The 18,806-nt window shown below is 42.5% G+C and overlaps 4 protein-coding genes across 6 annotated transcripts; 1 reads left to right on the forward strand and 3 right to left on the reverse strand.

The window, feature by feature from the left end:
- Nucleotides 1-1,989: 1,989 nt before the first annotated feature.
- On the reverse strand, nt 1,990-3,985 carry LOC311145196 (nodal homolog; the record flags this gene model as incomplete). The annotated part of the gene is made up of 3 exons (XM_084181408.1): nt 1,990-2,142; nt 2,249-3,069; nt 3,694-3,985. The coding sequence occupies 3 exons, from the start codon at nt 3,983-3,985 to the stop codon at nt 1,990-1,992; spliced, it is 1,266 nt and encodes a 421-aa protein (XP_084037534.1).
- A 442-nt stretch (nt 3,986-4,427) lies between these two features.
- dguok (deoxyguanosine kinase) lies at nt 4,428-9,550 on the reverse strand. 2 transcript variants are annotated; one of them, XM_084181412.1, is made up of 7 exons: nt 8,960-9,550; nt 7,499-7,608; nt 7,178-7,353; nt 6,903-7,050; nt 6,590-6,705; nt 6,298-6,397; nt 4,428-5,710 (listed from the first exon to the last, which is right to left on the reverse strand). In XM_084181412.1, the coding sequence occupies exons 1-7, from the start codon at nt 9,219-9,221 to the stop codon at nt 5,684-5,686; spliced, it is 939 nt and encodes a 312-aa protein (XP_084037538.1). In that variant the 5' UTR covers nt 9,222-9,550; the 3' UTR covers nt 4,428-5,683. The 2 variants fall into 2 exon arrangements, with proteins under 2 accessions (XP_084037538.1, XP_084037537.1); XM_084181411.1 differs by having other exon boundaries at nt 7,178-7,356; nt 8,960-9,520.
- Nucleotides 9,551-9,829: 279 nt separating this feature from the next.
- On the reverse strand, nt 9,830-13,865 carry LOC311145195 (transcobalamin-2-like). Its single transcript, XM_084181407.1, has 10 exons — nt 13,781-13,865; nt 13,531-13,598; nt 12,314-12,506; nt 11,940-12,109; nt 11,651-11,803; nt 11,309-11,478; nt 11,022-11,196; nt 10,738-10,918; nt 10,430-10,548; nt 9,830-10,282 (listed from the first exon to the last, which is right to left on the reverse strand). Exons 2-10 carry the CDS (start codon nt 13,586-13,588, stop codon nt 10,221-10,223), a joined length of 1,281 nt encoding a protein of 426 aa, XP_084037533.1. The 5' UTR covers nt 13,589-13,598; nt 13,781-13,865; the 3' UTR covers nt 9,830-10,220.
- A 144-nt stretch (nt 13,866-14,009) lies between these two features.
- On the forward strand, nt 14,010-18,315 carry LOC311145197 (coiled-coil domain-containing protein 117-like). Of its 2 annotated transcripts, none has more exons than XM_084181409.1 (6): nt 14,010-14,096; nt 14,737-14,943; nt 15,093-15,143; nt 15,256-15,531; nt 15,721-15,861; nt 16,035-18,315. In XM_084181409.1, exons 2-6 carry the CDS (start codon nt 14,795-14,797, stop codon nt 16,279-16,281), a joined length of 864 nt encoding a protein of 287 aa, XP_084037535.1. In that variant the 5' UTR covers nt 14,010-14,096; nt 14,737-14,794; the 3' UTR covers nt 16,282-18,315. The 2 variants fall into 2 exon arrangements, with proteins under 2 accessions (XP_084037535.1, XP_084037536.1); XM_084181410.1 differs by having other exon boundaries at nt 14,052-14,192.
- Nucleotides 18,316-18,806: the final 491 nt, after the last annotated feature.

The raw sequence follows: 18,806 nt of genomic DNA on the forward strand, positions 1-18,806 counted from the left end.
CCTGTCTTGACCCATTCAAATCAAATCAAATGTCATTTGTCACATACACGTGTTTAGCAGATGTTATAGCGGGTGTAGCGAAATGCTTGTGCTTCCTAGCCATTGCGCTGTTCATTTCCTCCCTATACCAGTTGCTTTGAACACAATCAACTAGGAAATTACTCGGCTTTGTGGCGAGGGGCAGTGATGACTCCCTATAATCTGTGCAGTAATACTATAAAAATATATGTGGATTTGAGGTGAGGATGGTAAAGCTGTTCACAAGTAACTGGTCCGAAAACTACCACCAGACTTCCGTTCGTTCATATGGGTTACCTTCAGATGAGTCCTGTGATACTTGTGGGGGTCATAGAGCAAAATGGAGAACACCATCTTGTTCGTGAGAGGCTCTGCTATTGTTCATAATAGTTTGTAGGCAAAACCGTTGAAGTTTTCGTTACATGACCGATTTATGGGACGTCTCAAGGTCTGACAAACACCCCTGTAGCTCGGTCACCTTCCACCGCAGGTGCAGAAGACCGACATAGGCGGATTGATTTGAGATGCAGCCCATGCAAAAAAAACGGTAATCTCTATCTTAAACTGACGGATTTTGATTGGGATTTTTTTTTAAATGTTAATTAGTGACGCACGGTTGAATCAATAGACATATTAATCATGCTCTATTATGCCTCTTGGCACAACAAGCTGCTTAAAGCTGCAATATATCACATTTTGTGCAACCCGACCAAATTCAAATAGAAACGTGAGTTATCGATCTGTCTTTCGCATTGAAAGCGAGGATAAGAAGCAGTAGATCCATTCTATGTGCGCTATTTCTATGCCTCCTGTTTTTAAGTTTCCTTTTTATGTCTTTTACGTTCGGTTTTGTACACCGGCTTCAAAAATCTGAAAATACAATATTTTTGGTTATAGAAAATTATATTTCAGTGGTTTAGATGGTACAATGATTCTCTACACTCCCGAGTGCTTCTTTTGTCACAAACTGAAATTAGGCGAACTATTAGAATTTTTGCAACCAGAAAATGGCAGAGTGATTTCTGCATATTGCACCTTTTAACACTAATATAGAAACATACTTTTTTCTTCAAACATGCGTACAACTTGTAAAATAATCAGTCAAAACATTTTGAATTACACACAATCCTCTAAAAACGGAGCCAAGTGGCAAGTTTTTGCAAGAACTTACAAATATTAATTGGCGATAAATATGATTACAATTTAGTAAATTAAATCACTTAATACCCTTTGGCAACATGAAATTAACAAATCATTGAAAGGCCTTGCATTCATTTTTTATTAAGTATAATTGGTTGTATTTTTTTTTTGAAAATTTCAATTCACACCATAATAATTTTTCAGCGACAGAACTGGTTTAGTCAAGGCAGTCAAAAATTCTGGCGAATATGATGCTGAAATGTCCTAGATTTCTCTCACTTAAGTGGATTAAATCAATAGATTTCACACTTCGATGAACAGAATAAAATGCTTTAATATATAGTTTTTCAATGTACAAAAATATATTGTAATAAATGAGTGACTTAGTCATCATTATAACAAATAAGGTACCTTTTTGGCAGCATATTCCTTCATAAACTTCTTGAAAATACCAAAACACTCATGACAACACTGCCGATATCAATGCATATAGCCAAAGTAGCACCCAAAAAATGAAGTCTTCCTTCTTGAAATATTCAAATAAATAACAGCACCTTTATCATAAAGTAAATACATTGGTTCAATCTAAGGACACATCTAATATGCAATGCTGTTGTTTCAGGTGAGAACACCTGAGATGACATAGACCTACTGTATAAATGATAGTAAGTACTGTATTTGTGACAGACCACAAACAGCCTGAAGTATAAATTGAATCAGATGGACACCTTCAATAAGAGTAATTTCATGGCGCACAACATGCCATTCCAAGTGAAGCCTTTTAAATAAGTGGTATTTTTGGTTGCAGGGTGAGGTGACATGGCTGGGTTATCAGTGACAGCCACACTCCTCCACGATCATGTCCTCATGATGCCGCAACACCACGTCTTCATCACCATAGTACAGCATGGACAGCGGGCTGAGGCGCGTAGGCACGCAGGAGGGACACCCCACACGATCCGGATGGTACAGTCTCAACAGACTCTGAAAAAGAAAATAAGCATATTTTACGAAAAGCTGCACTGAACATATGCATTGGAACTTAAACCAAATGTAAAAGTTTAGGTATGTTTTTGTTTTCATATCTTACCTGCATGTATGCGTGGTTGGTGGGACTGAAGGATTCATCCACCGGAGTAGGGCACTCGCCCTCGCAACGGAACGCGTTGTAGCGCTTTGGATACACAATCCACTCGTTCCAGCCGATCTGGTCGAAATCTACCCACATGTCGACCTTCCGACATAGTGGGCGTTGGACGGCTTCAGCTAGTGACCCAGTAGCATTCGCTGCAATTCCGCCGGCCATCCGCACTCTCTCCATTCGGTTTCTCTTGTGGCGTCGCCCTTGAGCTTCACCGCTGACTTGGTCCAAAATTGCGTATTTGGAGTGCTCCACAGTATGGATGAGAGTGGGTGCGCTCTCGCCATCCCGAGGCAGGTTGTGCTTGGAGAAGACAACCATCATAACCCGTTCGGCTGTCGGATGGTGAACCTTCCTTAGCCGGTGCGTAAAATGCTTGATGTAGGGCATGTCGATCTCGTCTCCATCTACCCCACTCCCGTGATCTTCCTCCATCACATCTCCAACTCTTGCTTCTTGACTCTCCGTCACTGCGTCTCCCTGGTGCAGCCAATATTTGAGCAGAGCTGTCACATTGAAAACCTTCAATGGAGACCTGGTGTCTCTGGGCGATGCGCCAAAGCTGCCCAAGAGAAGGCGCTCCTCGCGGCACAGTTCAGTGTCAGACTCGCAGTCCTGCTTTCGCGAGTGATAAATGTCCAATGTGACGCGCTTGGAGGCGGAGAAAGCTGGTAGTCTGACCCGAAGCTCTGACAGCTGGACATCGTCACTCGCAGAGATGGAGGACATGTCGAAAGTGACGGTCCATTTCTCACCCACTTGATGGCAACCTGGAAGAAACGAACAAAAGTCAGCAAACCAACTGAATACAGCCAGTGTGCCATCAACAAAACGTACGCACACGTAACCACAAACTAGCCAAACCACTAGGCCTAGCCTACTAGACAAATGTCAAAGCTTTGGAGAGGGTGAGAGCAGGATGTGTATTGAACCCCCCTTTGTACAGAGTCTGGGGGGCTAATACACACACCAGCTCACATAAAACAGAAAAAGCCTTTAAAGTCGAATAAGCATTGTGACACTTCTGGGTTGTAAAGAGGGAAGATCTGATAAACGCAGATAAGACACCCTGCAACCAAAGTGGCTGGCAGTGATGGAGAGGACATGTCTGAAGAGATCTGTAACCTGGCTCGGACGCTTGCTTGAACTACAGGTCAAAATATATTATCATCAACTACAATACACACGTCAAACTAAGTATTATTGGTCCAAAAAGTAACAAGTTAAAGACGTGTAAAACTGAAAGGCCAGTTCAATAATGTCGTAAAATAATGTTTGAAAAGCAAATTCAAAATGCCATACAAATTAAACAATAAGAATAACCCGAAAGTGTTGCCAATAGAGTTTTCATACAAGTTTTAATATGGCTAATACAAACTGAAACCAATACCCACCTTTTGCTATCAGACTGATGACGGAGTCAGAATTGCGCAGTAAGGGGCTGTCATCCGCTGCACTGACGGGGTTGACAGCCGTGGATCGTGAGGAGTCTGCAGTCTTGAAGGAGCGGTACAGCTGCATCATGTAGAGAGGGTACCTGTTGGGATGGTACGAATTCAGATTTCCTAAACTGGACTCGGGTGCGCTCTTGTGATGCCGGGAAGGGTGCGACAGTTTCTCCAAATTGCCAAGCCTGAAAAAGCAGATGAGGAGCGCGCAAAGGACAAGCCATGCCAAGCCTTCCATTTTTGACTGAAACGGTGTATCCACTATAGCGTTAAGTCACGTTGAAAAGTAAAGAGAAGAGGGAGATGGCAACAACTAGCCACCCTCTTTCTAGCTTGTCTTGGTTTGAAATGATGCTGTGAGCAGACAGAAGTCCAGACAGGGCATTTATAGTGGACAGCTGCCCTTTGATGACCCCAGCCATCTCAACAACCCTCTGATCGATCCCCAGTGCACATCAGAGGGACGACAACAAGACAGCATTTAGCCAAGGTCATTGTCTTTAGAAACTGTCCAGACATTTCTCATTAGGTCGTAGGACTATAATCCTAGTTTATGTATGATCCCAGCTGTTAGAACCCCTTTGATTTCACACTTTAAAAAACAGCTATATTAGTTAAACACATTTCATTATGCCAGACAAGCCACGTGAATTTTGAGATCAGATTTAAGATTCCACTAATAGACACACATCGTTTTTATTAACCAATTATGTATACCATTGCTTGTTTCTAAATATTCATTACTATTGAATAGTTCACTAAAGTTTCCAGCATCATCCTGGCCGCCTTTGTCTTTTTCTAAACATTAAACAAAAGCTAATTAAAAATGTTCATGAAAAACTCAAATGACCAAAGATTCTTGACTGTAGTAAAACAATTTATCGGTTTTCTGCCTATCACTATTATGAAATCGAAACCCATTGAAGTACTTACATTCGGTAGTAAAAGCAATGCAATTGATGCTTTCCAAAGTGTCGGATCCATTGATCGTGGCACAATATTAACTGATTGTAATTGAATACATTTACATGAAAAACGTATATATCCTTTGAAATTGGTGAAGGCCTACATTAGTTTTAGATGTTTTAATTATTCACTCCAAGATTAGTTCTCGAAACCGATGTCCACGTTTCTACAGCAATATTGTGTATGTTGGTGTTGAATTGGTCGACTGAATCTGAAACAATTTATACTGCATTAAAATAAAGACATTGGTATATAAAGCTTATACTCGATATGAACTTAAATCTAAGAAATATGTAGGCCTATACGAAATAGACTGATCCAACGAACTTTTACATCAGATTTGGCTGCAAAATGCATCCACATAATTTCTTTGTGTATAAAATATTTCTTGATGCAGTATTCTGCATTACATCCAACTTGTAAACTCAGCACTCAAATGTCAAAACAAAGCAGCTAAAATAGGATGTAACTCTGACACACAGTAAATACAGGAATAAGTAAATAAGACATAACTAAATACCCAAAGTAACATTGAAGTTTAAGCAAAATAGAAGGGAAACAAAATCTGTAACAGACTACTAGACCAGACAATTTTGCATCAGAATGTGACCTACTTTTTTACTGTTCCCAGGTAACAATCCAAAATCTGCTTCTTTATTTGTGTGAATATGGTCCAATATAGATCAAATTCTATATTCACAAACAAAGTACATGGTTAAAAGCATCTGGTACCCATATGCTATTACTGAAATCTGTAATTAGCTAACTGAAACCCCACAATTTGAAGTTTGTCATACCCCAAAATAAGTGAAGATACAGTGAAAGGATGTGGGGGATAAATCAGACCGAGAACGGTTGCAAGTTTACATTTGTAAATGCCATATACATTTTACATTTACACTGACTGAGGTCCAAATGGTTGCAGATATCTTGATCCCATGGAGTTGATAGCCGCATAACTGACTGTTCCTCATAGTCCACTGAAGAAGTCCTTCACCTAAGTAGAGGGAAATAAGAGACCAACAAGAACCCAATATATCAGACATAACCTCATACAAATCAGATAAATACTTCACTTATCAAAACATCAAACACACAAGACATCAGAAATATTAAAATGTGAAGATAACATAAAATGTTAATGACATTAGCACCTTACTAATATTGAAGACATAAAATAAAACAAAAAAGGGATAAATTCAGGTCTTTGAAGTCAAGTTAAAAAAATTCCAACAGCAAGACTAGCAAGACTGTCATAAGAGTGCCCCCGTGTGGTCAAACTGGGTTTTGTCTAGAAGGGATACAGCTTCTATCAACATTGACTTTTCGTAGCAGGTTTAAGAGAACTTCTGCAGCAGGTAAGTATAATTAACATAGCAGGTTAGGAGACTTAGGTTAAGGTTAGGAAGTGGGTTAGCGAAGATGCACCAAAAATATATTTTGACATCAAATTTGACAAAAGCTGTATCCCATCTAGACATGACCGTCAAACTGTGGTACAACCTTCAGACACTGAGAGGTAGGTATTTGCATGTATGTGTGTGTGGTTGTGCATGAATGTAGAAAAAAAGATGAGTCACATACCTGTGTGATAAGTTTGGCCCGCACCTCAGGGTCCTCCTCAAACTCTAGACTGGCATCCAGCACCAATACAGGCACCTGGGTCAACTGTTCAAAGTGCAGCCTAGGGAGAGAGAAAGTCACTGCATAAAACATTGACCATTACAACACCCAAGAACCTTTAGAATTACACTTACCACTGCCGCAAATTCAACATGTATAAGATAACAATCAAGGGAAAGTCTCACATAATAAAAACTATCTGAGTGAGGAACAACAGGATGTGTTCGTTTGTCTAAACATGTTGTGTGCTCACTTAGTGCTCTTGTCTATGAGCCAGCTCTCATGCTGGGTGTGTAGTTTCTCCAGGTAGTCTAGCTGCACTCCTTTCTCCTCCTCTCGCCCCCGTCGTTCCAGACGCTCCATACACTTCTGACAGGGACACAAACACAATCCAAACCTTACTAAATCTACTACAAACATCAACTGTAACCTCCCAAAACCTTTGGCGGCGTTGTACTCAACATCTGTACGGATACTCATATATAATTATATTTAGGAAATGCTGTATGGCTTGTGAGTCACCCTTGATAAAAGCAACTTATACTAGAGTGAATGTAAGGCTGTACCTGTGGAGGGGCTCTGAGGTAAATGATGCCCTCCAGCTCCACCTGACGGCCAAACTGTTCCACCAGGAAGGAATGCCAGTCCTGGTAGACAGCCCACTCTGTAGAGTTGATGCAGCCCAGCTCAAACATGTTCAGGGCAAATATATACCTGAAGAAATTAAATGTGCATGTGTATGGGGAGGCAATGGAGACAGGCAGCATGGGTACAGCTGCACAAACAATACCGTATCAAGAAGCAGCATCAACATAGTATTGCCCTCTCCCCATCCTCTTACCTGTCACTGTACACAGAGCGCTCAAAGACCTGCACAGGGACGCCCTCTGCTCTGAGCAGGCGTGCTGGTGGTGGCTGCAGCTGGGTGCGCATGCGGCTCATGCAGGAGTTGGTCTGAAAGGTGTAGGACCAGCGCTGAGGGTCCTGGTACATCATATCCAACAGGTTACCGACCGTCTGCTGATGAGATGGGCCAGAACCAAGTGACCAAGCAATTAGATAATACATACAATAAACAACGATTTCCCCCAGCCCGTCTCTCTTATTGATTGTCCATTCATGACCCACATTCATAAGCTGTCAACATTGGTGATGAACTTACTTGTGAAGACCCACTCTCGATGCTCTGCCATTTCCCCACGGGCTCGGGAACCACTTCCCAGTCTTGGCCAGCAAACTGCAGGAGTCGCGCGAAAGTCGACTTTCCTACCGCTGAACATGGCATAGAACAAGAATAGCATCACCAAACCAGGCAAGTCAATGCTCTTCTTCTTCTTTACCGGCGGTTGGCATCCAACGTTAATGGTGCATTACCGCCACCAGCTGGACGGGGTATTGAATAAGAAACTACAAAAACATTGCGCGAAAGGGGGAAAACGACATCATACAAAATAAAACACGTCAACTAAGAAAACCCATCCCACTTCTTCAATCACGGTCCACTCCAAAATACATCTCTACACAGGCTCAGGGGCTGTGATGGCGGTACATTCACCGACAGTAAATCTTGCTCGGCATCGGCTGTGAATCACGAAGACCCAAAAAACGTTCAGCGGTATTCACAATGATTCCAATTTTCTTAGGCTTCTTCTCCGCTTGTGCTGTACAGCTTATGACCATTTCAATAAATAATACAAAGTCCACCTTTTTAACATGTAGCATTTCACTATCCCTCAGTTGATGAGAACCCTTCACTGGTCGTGGTGGTACCATTGTTTCTTCTCAGCCACTCGTTCTTCTCCCCGCCTCTAGATAGGAGACACACTGGACACTCCTTACCACCTCATTCTCCTTCACCCCAACAGGGCACTCCAGGAACTCAGGCGCATGTTCACCTCCACAATTTCATTTCATCTAGCATACGATACTCTTCCCTTCTGCACTTTTACATGTATGACACTGAAGGGGCTTGTGCACAAAATCTATTACAGGGTATCTCATGAATCCTAACTTTATATGAGAAGGGAGAGACTCTTCATCAAAGAACAGTAGCATGGATTAAGTTAATTTATTTTCTCCATCCACAATACAGGTCAGTCGACGTGCACCAACCACTCCATCGATGTCTTCAGTAATATCCTCTGCCTTTATTTCTTGCGCCACCCCAGAAATAAACCCCTTGATAGGCGCCCGGTTACGAAAATCCATACAGGAAACATTCCACTCAGATATCTTTTTGAGTCTTAAAACACGCTTCTGCTCAGCAGACACACAAAAAATCAAAATAAGACCACTTCTTGTGACTCACCGACTCCACACTTTCCTCCAACACATTCAAGATTTTCCTCGAGAAGTTAAACGGATTTCCCAAGTAACATTGATCCAAAACCCTGACTCCGACTAAAAACCAGTCTAGTGGTTTCCTATTTTCCACCACAGCTTTACTTGTCGTTTCTTTTTTCTTCGCCACTGTAACCCACTCATTCTCACTTTCTCTACTATTAGCTTCATTCGACTCACTAACAGTTTCAAACAAAACCTCAGTTTCTGCCAAGTCAATACTCTACTCTTGTCACCTCTATTTAGTTTACTTCAACTGTCTGAAAATCATGCTCACACTTACCAATGTTGCCTTCAATAGAGACCCTCTTAACTCGGTTAATGTCGTCCATTGGCCCGGTGCTAGAATGACAGTGTGCTGAGCTCGAGAGGCAGCGTTTGGTCGCCCTTCTCGCCATTGTTGCGTAGAGAAGCACTGGATTTTCGTCTTGGCGTGTTCTCAAAACATGCCGCTTCACCTTCTGAACAGATCCCATATATCGCGACGTGAGGTTTTTACAGTGAGAAACCAGATTCAACACCATGGACCGGTGGAACGAATACATGATGACATTAGTGACCAGATGGCTAACTAGTTAGCTATCGCTAGGTCAAACAAACTGTTTGGGGCAACAGTATTACTGTCAGTGTGAGTAGCTACGGTCAGTAGCTAGCTAGTAGCTGTCACAAGAAATCAATGCCAAGTTCGGCCATTAAATAGCATACACAAGAGGAATGATTTGAACAACAGAACCTTGTTAGCGTTACATGAAAATATAGTTTACAGTACAGTCATACAAGTTTAATTAATGCTCTCCTAAGGCTTCTCAGAGGTATCATAATCTGTCACATGCTTGCCAAAGGCGGATGTTTTGGACAGCAGCCCTGCATTTCCGGTTGTCGTTAAAAAAATCTTAGCTGGTGCGATAGCTCCTGCCACCTGCTGTTGATCCTGGGTGTGAAATGAAGGGGTGATATGTGATTTGAGTTTGATTTAATCCTCACCTCCACTTTATCATAATTATTTACTAATACCAAGGACTGTGGAGGATAGGCTCAGCCTATTTCTTTTTGGTAACACTGGCCACCCCAACCCTTAATACAATACAGCTAAAATGTCTGGATATTTTGTGATCATATTTCTGTAACAACTGGCAAAATAAAGCAGACAATATAGCCAAAGGTTTATCTTGTTTATTCAAATCACACATTTAAAATACATTCAACAGATTCTGAAATTATACATATTAAAAAATTAGGTATAACAAGGCAATTATATTCTCTATAAAATGTGAATTCGCAGAATGTGTGTAGTAAAATAATCCATAGAGTCGATTGTCTCTGCTCAAATTAACAGTTCATTTTCACACACCAGGGTACTGAATCAAGTCCATAAAAGTTGTGTTGCAAACCTTTGAGGATCCTAAGATCTCACAGATGTTTTACTCCTAAAATGTCATACAGTACATGACAGTATAAAGCACATTGTTGAGCTTGATTGCTTTCCCATCAGATAATTTGACATGACACCTTTGTCAATCACTGTCCTTCACACATTTTAATTCTCAGTAGCTGGTGTTTTTGATGGTGATCTGTTGAGCCATCTCAATCTTGAAGTCTTTGATACCTAATAGAGAAACCAATCATTGTTTGATTTTTAGTAGCAGTAGTGAGGAAAAAAGCAGTTAAGACATGAATTGTATTGTTGAGTAATAACTAGTAACGACATAAGAAAGTTGTGTTGACTATGCCACATAACCCTTTGTGTTCTCACCCTGGCTGAGAGTGTTGCCGTCTGAGGAGAGGTGCCAGTATCTGCGGTCGGTCTGTCTAGCCCGTTCCCCATTCACCACGCTCAGGAAAGGTCCCCACAGGCTGGTCTCCTTCTCAAACCTGCAGTGTAGGCAGAGGACGGAGCAAGGAGGAGAATTCATTATGTTCTACTTATGATAGGACACTTTAAGCTATTCACACCACTGGGAAGTTATATAAAGTTCTTTATGAGACAAATGATCTCACCAAAAAGTATAAATTTGGAACTTGATTAACGTCTCAACCCAAAAAAGCATCCCATTAACTCACGTGAAGTCAACGTTGTTCTTTTGAAGGATTTCAAGGGCATCAACCAATGAGGTGCCCGTTGGCACATCCACAGAATAGACATCAGATGTCCCATGCGATTTGACCACCTCCACCTTCAGGGCTACTTTGGTATGACTCTGTAACACCATCACTGGCTCCCTTGCCTCTAGGACCAGACTGTCTGCAGAGGAAAACCCAACAAAGCAGAGTCAGTCAGAGTGAGGAGGCTCACACCTCAAAAACAGATTGACCACTATTGGGTTAGGTGATAATGCAGCACTTGCCATCCTCATTGCGGCACTCCTTGCCCTTGACTTGCAGGTAGGATTGTTGCTGGAGAGCAGGCAGAGTTTGGGACATGGCCATGGCGTTGACATAGGTTCCCTTCCTCACATCTGACCTCATGGCCTCCATGGAGGTAGCGCACTCCTGCACGTGGCTGCCCATCGCCAGCAGGGCCTGGGACACACCATGTTATTGGCATGCCAAATGCTTGTATTGCTCCAATCACATACGCAAATGCTGCACAGGTTAATATAGGCCTAGAGAGGGGAAGTGGCCCAGTCCTTACCTGCACTGCCAGGCCTGTGCTGAACTCATTGCCCATGTGACCATCAGCCCGCTGGGAGTCCAGTAGCTTCTGCTTGATGACACCCAGGGCCTTGTCCAGAGCCGCATCCTGCACCTGGGTGTCAGACTCCTTCAGGCACTGCAGGGCCATCCCAGCCATGGCAAACGTGTCTAAAAAAGGACAGCGGGGATGAAGCAAGGGTATAGCATCATCTCCATGAAATCACCTATATAGAATCTAATTGGAAGGAGCCAGTGAGTGAATACATTTTTAAACAGCTTAACTATAGGAAAACAGAATCAGAGTAGGGAGATGCTCCTGGATTTCCTAGGTCACACTTACCAATGCAATCGGAGGCTTCATGTTTGATATGTCCATGCTCTACAGCCCTGATGAGCTTGTTGCTGACGTGAGAGTTGACTCTAACTCCACTCACACACAGTGCCAGCACGCCCAGAGAATACTGGTAGTAGTTAGTCAGAGGACGCTGGCTGACTGCAGGAGAGAAAGACAGACAAAAACATAGCAGACAAAATAATTAACAGCGACTGAGAACAAACAAAGAATTACAGACATTTTATAGAACATTAATGAATATGGTAGAGGCAGATGGAGGAATGAGGAGGCTTACAGGCGATGTGCTCTTTCTCCAGTTCCATCTGTCTCTTGAGATGAGTCAGCAGGGTCTCGCTCCTCTGGTTAAAAGTGAAGGTCAGGGTGTTGAGGTCGTAGCAGGAGGCCTTCAGGGCCAGAGTGTACAGGGCCAGGCGACCCACCACTGGCTGGCTGTTGGCCAGAGAGCTAAAAGGAGAGGATACAGGGTAAGGGGCAGAGACGGAAGGTTTTTGAAGGGTAAAGGTTATTCAATATAAATCTTAGAAGTATGAATTGTAACTGAAAACAAGAAACTGAGTACGAACACACTGCAGGTCATTTTTAAGACATGGAATGCATAAAAGGATGTTTGCACTTATTAAGAAGGGCTTTATAAACATGCTATTTTACCTCTCAATGTCATTGTGTAAATCTGTTTTAAGTGCATTGAGGTGATCACTCTCCTTGCCAAGGTTGTGGTGAGTGGACAGCCGCAGGGCCAGGTGCACACTGGGATTGGGGGATGTTCCTTCGTCCTCCAGAGAACGCAGTAGATTCTTATTGAGTGAGAGGATCAGCTCATCAGGCTCTGATCCTACAGGATCTGGACACACAAAACAGGTTGAAATTGAAGAAACAAGAAAAGCATTTTATATCATGCAGTGTGGAAGAAAAGCACTTCACATTATAGCAAAACCACAAGTTAAATAACTTGCCCAATGATAACTTACAATGTTACTAAAGATATGCTCTGTAAGAGATGTCTAATAAACCCACAGTAAGACTACAAAAGACCTGCTGTGTGCTCACTGAGACCATATAAATAGTGTCCTCAGACTGTCATCGAAGTCAAAGCATTGCACAACCAGTGTGTTTCCTGTGCTGTATCAGCAATCATGCACACACAATGGAGAAGCAAAGACCTCAGCAACTTAATAACTAAAGGAATTTCCACAAGGCAGCCAATGTGTCCTAAGCATGCCTTCTCCAACTGTCACCTTGACGTAATTGACACATGACAAGGACAAAGCACAACCGGCTCATAGAGTCTCAATTGCACACTCCTTGCATCCTCTCTCCTTCTCAAAACCCATTGGATGAGAAAGCCAGAGGTCCTGCTCCTCTGACTTCCTCCAATGGGTTTTGAGAAGGAGGCGAGAGGATGCAAGGAGTATGCAATTGAGATTCTCCGATGGTCAGTCTCCCCCTGTCACTGTGACCCCAGTGCCAGTGGGCTTTTGGAGAAGCTGACAATAATATGCTGTTAGACATATGTACTGATAAGAACACCTTAGCGTCATGAAATAAATTATGTGCATCAAATTACAGAACATCAACAGAGCAGAGGTGACAGGACATAAGTGAGATTATTTGCAGCACAGTAGATTTGTTCAACAAGAGGGGTTGTGCATTATCTACTCAGACTCATCCAACAATCCATTGCAAAATCATTGACAGTACTGCCAGTGGATGAAGTGGACCACGTACCAACTCTGTACTTTCCCACTGGCTCTTCAAATAACTAGTGTTGAGTAAATACATTTTGTGAGGAAACTCAGACCAAGACAGAGGCATGCACATGTTTACCAATAAGGTGGTATTGTGTTTCAGGGATAAATTATAGTTACCACAGGGTTTGCTTGCAACCAGTGCCAGCAGTCCACTAACAATGTATAGGGTATACATTCTGACCAACCTAGAGAGAAAAAAACATAGCTGGTCTCAATAGATTTTCAAGTTCAGTAGCCAACTATGAAGTGAAAATAACATGTAGTGTCCATCCCTACCCTATTGTTGTTGGCACAGATTACCTATCCTTAACATGACATTTCACACATTATTCATCTTCTTGTAATGATCAAGATATGAGTCACTTACCTTTAGCGCGAACTTGTCGTTATGACACCGTTTGGGAACAGACTTCGGTACAACCTGATTTTATGTTGACGTCGTGATCGAGTCACATGACCTGTGATTTAATAAACGACAAAATATGTTCCTTTGCAACTACAAGTCCCAGAAGCGAGTGCTCACTTATTTTCTAGAACGTCAACGAGTGTTTTTTTGCGTGCCTCGATTCTTCATGAACATTTGCGAATCGTGCTTGGCTCACTGTTGTTAGCGCCTAAGTGCATTCACTCAACACAGAATTGATTCTCAGAAAAGCGGAACATGTGACAGAGAAAATAAGGAGGTAACGTTATATAAACACAGTGTAATTGGTACAAGTATGTTTGCTAGCTAGATACGTTCAAAAGTTCCAACTGCAACAGGTTCAAGTTAAATAAAGGTAGCCCATTATAATCAGCAAAATATACGTTGGCTTGCCTTCCTCTTCTGCAATATTCGTCTCGGCTATCTATGGCTAGCAAACTAGCTAACTGAGCTAACAAGGTCCAACATGACCTGTTGTTGTTGTGAACCCCCCTTTAGACTGCGTTTCTTCCTGTCAAGTAAAGTTTGCTAGATAGCTAACGTTACTAGTTAGCTAGCCAGCTGACTTAGGTAGCTAGCTAGTGTTCGATAGCAAGCTTGCCAACTAGCTAAAGATTCAGGGCCTCATAACTTTATATAATAAAGGCAGCTAGCCATAAAGCTAGCCAAGAGTGACAAGAATTTACAGGATTCTGCGTTAGGACCGAACATTAGCTACAATACAGTAGCTAGTTAACTAGCTAGTATTTGTTATGATGGATTGGTGACCAAAACAGCTATGCCTGCTGTACCAAAAATTCCATCCGTAAAATGGTTCATTTTTATAATCTTATATCTTTGTTTTTTAGATTGGTCTTCGAAAACTCAATTTATCCTCCTCCCTGTGTTGTTTCCATTAGCACATCTACCATCCAGACTTCTGTTCAACACTTCCACCTCACCTAAACCTGAGGCATCATGCATCATCCAAGCCCCATGAGCAGTGAGCTGGGCTTGTTGCCTGCCGTGTACTCATTTCCTGGCCTTATCAACGTCACTGAAATGGGGTTCAATATTGGCCCTGCAAATACCTGTCAAAACCTGCCAGGAGTGTCACCCCCAAACACGTGAGTAGAGGAGTCTAGTGATGAGAGCACTGCACAATACACACAGATGTAACCATGTGCTTTACAGGAGATTTGCCAGAACCAGACTTGCTAGCATGTTACATTACATTTCACTTGCATTTCTTTATCTCTAATTGCTATTCCTTCAGGAGTTGGGAGAGAAGATGCCTGAGAAAGCACAGGAGGAGAGCAGATGACGAGTGAGTTAAGAATGGGGAAAAAACAATAATATGAACATTTAGTGTTTATTCTGAAGCGCATTTTAGTTTCAAAAGACTCATTATTTGCTCCAAAACAATGTTTGTTCTCCAGAGGATGCAGTGCCAAAAAGAGGAGGCTGATGAAAGAGGCAGGATGTGATCCTTTGGATGACCTCAGCCCCAAAGTGTTTCATAACTGGCCACCAGGCAATAGCAGCCCCCCTCTACCTGAATCGTCTAGCCAAGCCCTCCCCCAACCCTATCTGGGGACTCAGGACCTGGGGCTGCCCTTATCCGGATCTTCCTCCACTATGGCCTGTCCAGAAGCAGAAGGCTCCTGCATGGAGGTGGAGGCGGCACAGAGGAGACTGCAGGAGATTGAAGAGAGGTGAGCCATGAGAGACCATATGGGGGCAATGTGAGAGTCCAGACTACTGTCCATAACTCATCATAAAAATGTTCATTATTACTGTATATGATTTGTATCAGCATTACCACCATTTGTTTTGTCTGCACAGTGCATACACACTCTGCATACACACTCAGTCACACAGTGAAGTTATTCTGTTTCTGTCAGGATCACACTGGAGGATGACGATGAGGACCTGGATGTGGAGCCAGCACCCAGACGGCCCATGCTGGTGATGTCTGACAGTCTGCGGGAGGGGCTTCAGCGTGGCATCAGTGACATCCTCCCCCACACTGTGGCCCAGTCTGTGTAAGTACCCCTTTCCTTCTTATACTCCACCTTAGAGGAACGTTTAATTGAAGTACCTACACATCTGTCATTGTAGCCAGTAGTGAATAATCGATATAACTTTGGGAGGTGTCCACTATTTGTTTCTCTCTGTCAGTCCCATCGACTCACCGGTTCCTCTTCTGTTATCATAGGAGCCACTCCTGTATGGAGCTGGTAGTATGGCGCCCCCCAGAGCTTGCGCTGGCCCGGCGGCTGAAGGACTCCCTACAGAGGCAGAGGAAGCAGCAGACTAGCAGCAGGCAACCCCCGAGCCCTAGTGTCCCTCCGAGTTCCCTCACCCCCACAAACACCCCAGGGGAGACGTACTCCCCTCTGTATTGCAGCCCAGGGGCAGGGGCCGGGGCCCACGGCTCTGGAGAGGAGGACATGGAGCTGTAGGGCCTGGGAGAACCAGCATCAGTTATGACCAGAGCAGCTACAGCTCTCAGCCTTGGTTCACTTTGTTGGCCCTCGAGAACCCATGGAGAGGCAGAAACGACTGCATAGACAGATCAAAAGCTTCATAGTGATATGCGTTCACATGCTATCAGAGTTATCGGAAGCTCCTAGTTTCCAGTGGAAACTTTACTTGAACGACCCTCCATGTCTGAATTACAAGTGGGAAACCATTTACCTTTTCAACCAATCCATTTTTGACACATACAACCTTATCAATATGGATCTAGCTAGTTTAATCATATTGTCAATGTTAAGCAAGCTTGCTAACTTTATTATTAGCAGTCTTAGCTAGCTTATCAAGCTAGCTAAAATCTTATTGATTTGAAGAATTGTTAAGACCTCAAAAGCACTTGAACACAATCATGTTGGACTTCCCATTTCCCACAAGCACGTGAAGCCACCATATTGAATGTCCGCTTTGGTTCAAGACCAGACTGTTGGGCAGCATGGCACGTGTATGCCACTTCGCCAAAAGAGGGCAAGCAACCCCTTTCTTTGCATTACAATCAGATAATGCTGGATTTGAGTCTTTACTATGATCCAAGAAAAGATGCAATGGGACAAATTGTAACAAGGACCACAAAGCCACAGTAATTTACAAAAGACACCTTTGAAACCTGCAATATGTAACTTTTGGGCGACCCGTCAAAATTCACATAGAAATGTGAGTTATAGATATGTCATTCTCATTGAAAGCAAGTCTAAAGGCGTCCTCATGTTTCCCAGCCGAAACAGTTAGGAAGATTTCTTGCATATATTATGACGACATTTTGTGATGTTTTTGTTCGTTTTGGGCTTCGGTAAGGTTTTTTTGGGGCACACAACATTTTTTCTTGAGGCAAGCGAAGTCTGTAGCCAAAGTCTACGCCCCTTCGTCAGTGATTGGTCAACAGTAGGGATTCTTTAATAGTCTTTGTTGTGATTCAACAAGAGACGACTCGTTTTCACCAAATATCTTAGTTAGATGTAGATTTGCGCAACTAAGATCTCCTTTGGAAAAATGTAAATTAATGACCGATTTCTTGAGTTATCTTAGATTAATTTTGACTATTTTGGCTACGGTGTCTCAAAATGGACAAATGGTACTATTGCCGCTTTTGACTCGTTTTTCAAGCAAAGGTGTTAAGGGAGTATGCGAGCACACTCGTTCAGTTGGGGCTAGGCACCAGCCGAACTGAAGCATGCTGATGCCTTAAGAAGTGGTAGATCTGTTCTATGTGCGCTATTTCTATGCTTCCCGTTCTTAAGATTCGTTTTTGCGTCTATTACTTTAGGTTTTGCACACCAGCTTCAAACAGCTGAAAATACAATCTTTTTTGTTATGGAAAATATATTTAACAGCGGTTTAGATGGTACAATGATTCTCTATACTATACTTGCTTGTTTTGTCACAAACTGAAATGAGGCAAACTATTAGAATTTTAGCAACCAGGAAATGGCAGAGCGATTTCTGGATAGTGCACCTTTTAATGGAATGTCTCAGTTGAAGCTTTAAGACCAGTGCCAGCACACGTCAGGAGTTTCTGATATTTCTGAATGGTCTAGGACCTTCTGTTGTAATCCTAATGTAACAACTTGGCTAAGCAGACCACATAGCCAACTTGGAGAAGTCTCGGTTTTGTTGTAGTTACATATGATCTGTGCTCAGCCAATGCTTTGTTTTACAGAGGACAAGGGTGTAAGACATTCAACTTTATTCAAAGGGAAGTAGAGGCATTGAGCTCAGATTGTCAGTATGAACGTTTTATACTCAGCTTTTAGCTTGGGGTTATGTTTTTAAGAACAGTTACTTTTCAAAGCTGGTTTGGTCCTTGTTTTCGCAATCAAGAATAACGTTTTCTGGAAGCATGTCAGCTGTCTTTAAACTGTTGTAATGCATTGTAAGCTTCAATATACCAGTTTGCTTTGGAGGAAAGATGGCTATGTTGCTCTTCCTACAATCATGTGAAAATAATTAAATTCACCATCATTGTACATTTTGATTGTATCCTTAATATGCACCTTAGACATTAGCCAATGTCTACATTGGGCATAATGATTACAATAGCTCTCTTGCAACATAGCAATCAACTGTCACAAGATGACTTGTAGCTTCAAAGGGTCCTTCTGATTGCAGCCTGATCACATGATCCTACTGCCTATAGAGACATCTCCTGAATATGCAGACATGTCAGTCAGTTGATCAAACATTCAGTCACTCAGTCCCCAGCATTTAGACAAGCAGTAAAACTTAACTGCTCTAAAGCAGAGGAACGTGAACTTAACAACCCATTTTGTTATTGTGACCTTTAGGCCATTTACCCCATCATGAAGGGTGTCATCCATTTTATGAGTACCTTGAAATGATTTGACATTGGGGGTGTCCTCAAGTAATTCATTTTACACACACATACTTTTACACGTTGTCATCTGGCAAAGCTTACGATCCTTAACTCTGACTGTCCTGGGATGATCACAGAATATAC

This window comes from Coregonus lavaretus (genome assembly GCF_964263955.1).
Source record: "Coregonus lavaretus genome assembly, chromosome: 17".
NCBI lineage: Eukaryota > Metazoa > Chordata > Actinopteri > Salmoniformes > Salmonidae > Coregonus > Coregonus lavaretus.

What these genes read in the sequence shown, in the direction of transcription:
- dguok (XM_084181411.1), bottom strand. Translation starts at nt 9,221, where the DNA reads ATGTATTCGTTCCACCGGTCCATGGTGTTGAATCTGGTTTCTCACTGT. An exon ending in CTCATAGACAAGAGCACTAA is followed by an intron (nt 6,398 to 6,589) that starts GTGAGCACACAA and finishes CTCTCTCCCTAG; the next exon opens with GCTGCACTTTGAACAGTTGA. An exon ending in GGGCCAAACTTATCACACAG is followed by an intron (nt 5,711 to 6,297) that starts GTATGTGACTCA and finishes CCCTCTACTTAG; the next exon opens with GTGAAGGACTTCTTCAGTGG.
- LOC311145197 (XM_084181409.1), top strand. Translation starts at nt 14,795, where the DNA reads ATGCATCATCCAAGCCCCATGAGCAGTGAGCTGGGCTTGTTGCCTGCC. An exon ending in CTGCAGGAGATTGAAGAGAG is followed by an intron (nt 15,532 to 15,720) that starts GTGAGCCATGAG and finishes TGTTTCTGTCAG; the next exon opens with GATCACACTGGAGGATGACG. An exon ending in CACACTGTGGCCCAGTCTGT is followed by an intron (nt 15,862 to 16,034) that starts GTAAGTACCCCT and finishes CTGTTATCATAG; the next exon opens with GAGCCACTCCTGTATGGAGC.
- LOC311145195 (XM_084181407.1), bottom strand. Translation starts at nt 13,588, where the DNA reads ATGTATACCCTATACATTGTTAGTGGACTGCTGGCACTGGTTGCAAGC. An exon ending in TTACACAATGACATTGAGAG is followed by an intron (nt 12,110 to 12,313) that starts GTAAAATAGCAT and finishes CTCTCCTTTTAG; the next exon opens with CTCTCTGGCCAACAGCCAGC. An exon ending in GGAGAAAGAGCACATCGCCT is followed by an intron (nt 11,804 to 11,939) that starts GTAAGCCTCCTC and finishes TCTCTCCTGCAG; the next exon opens with TCAGCCAGCGTCCTCTGACT.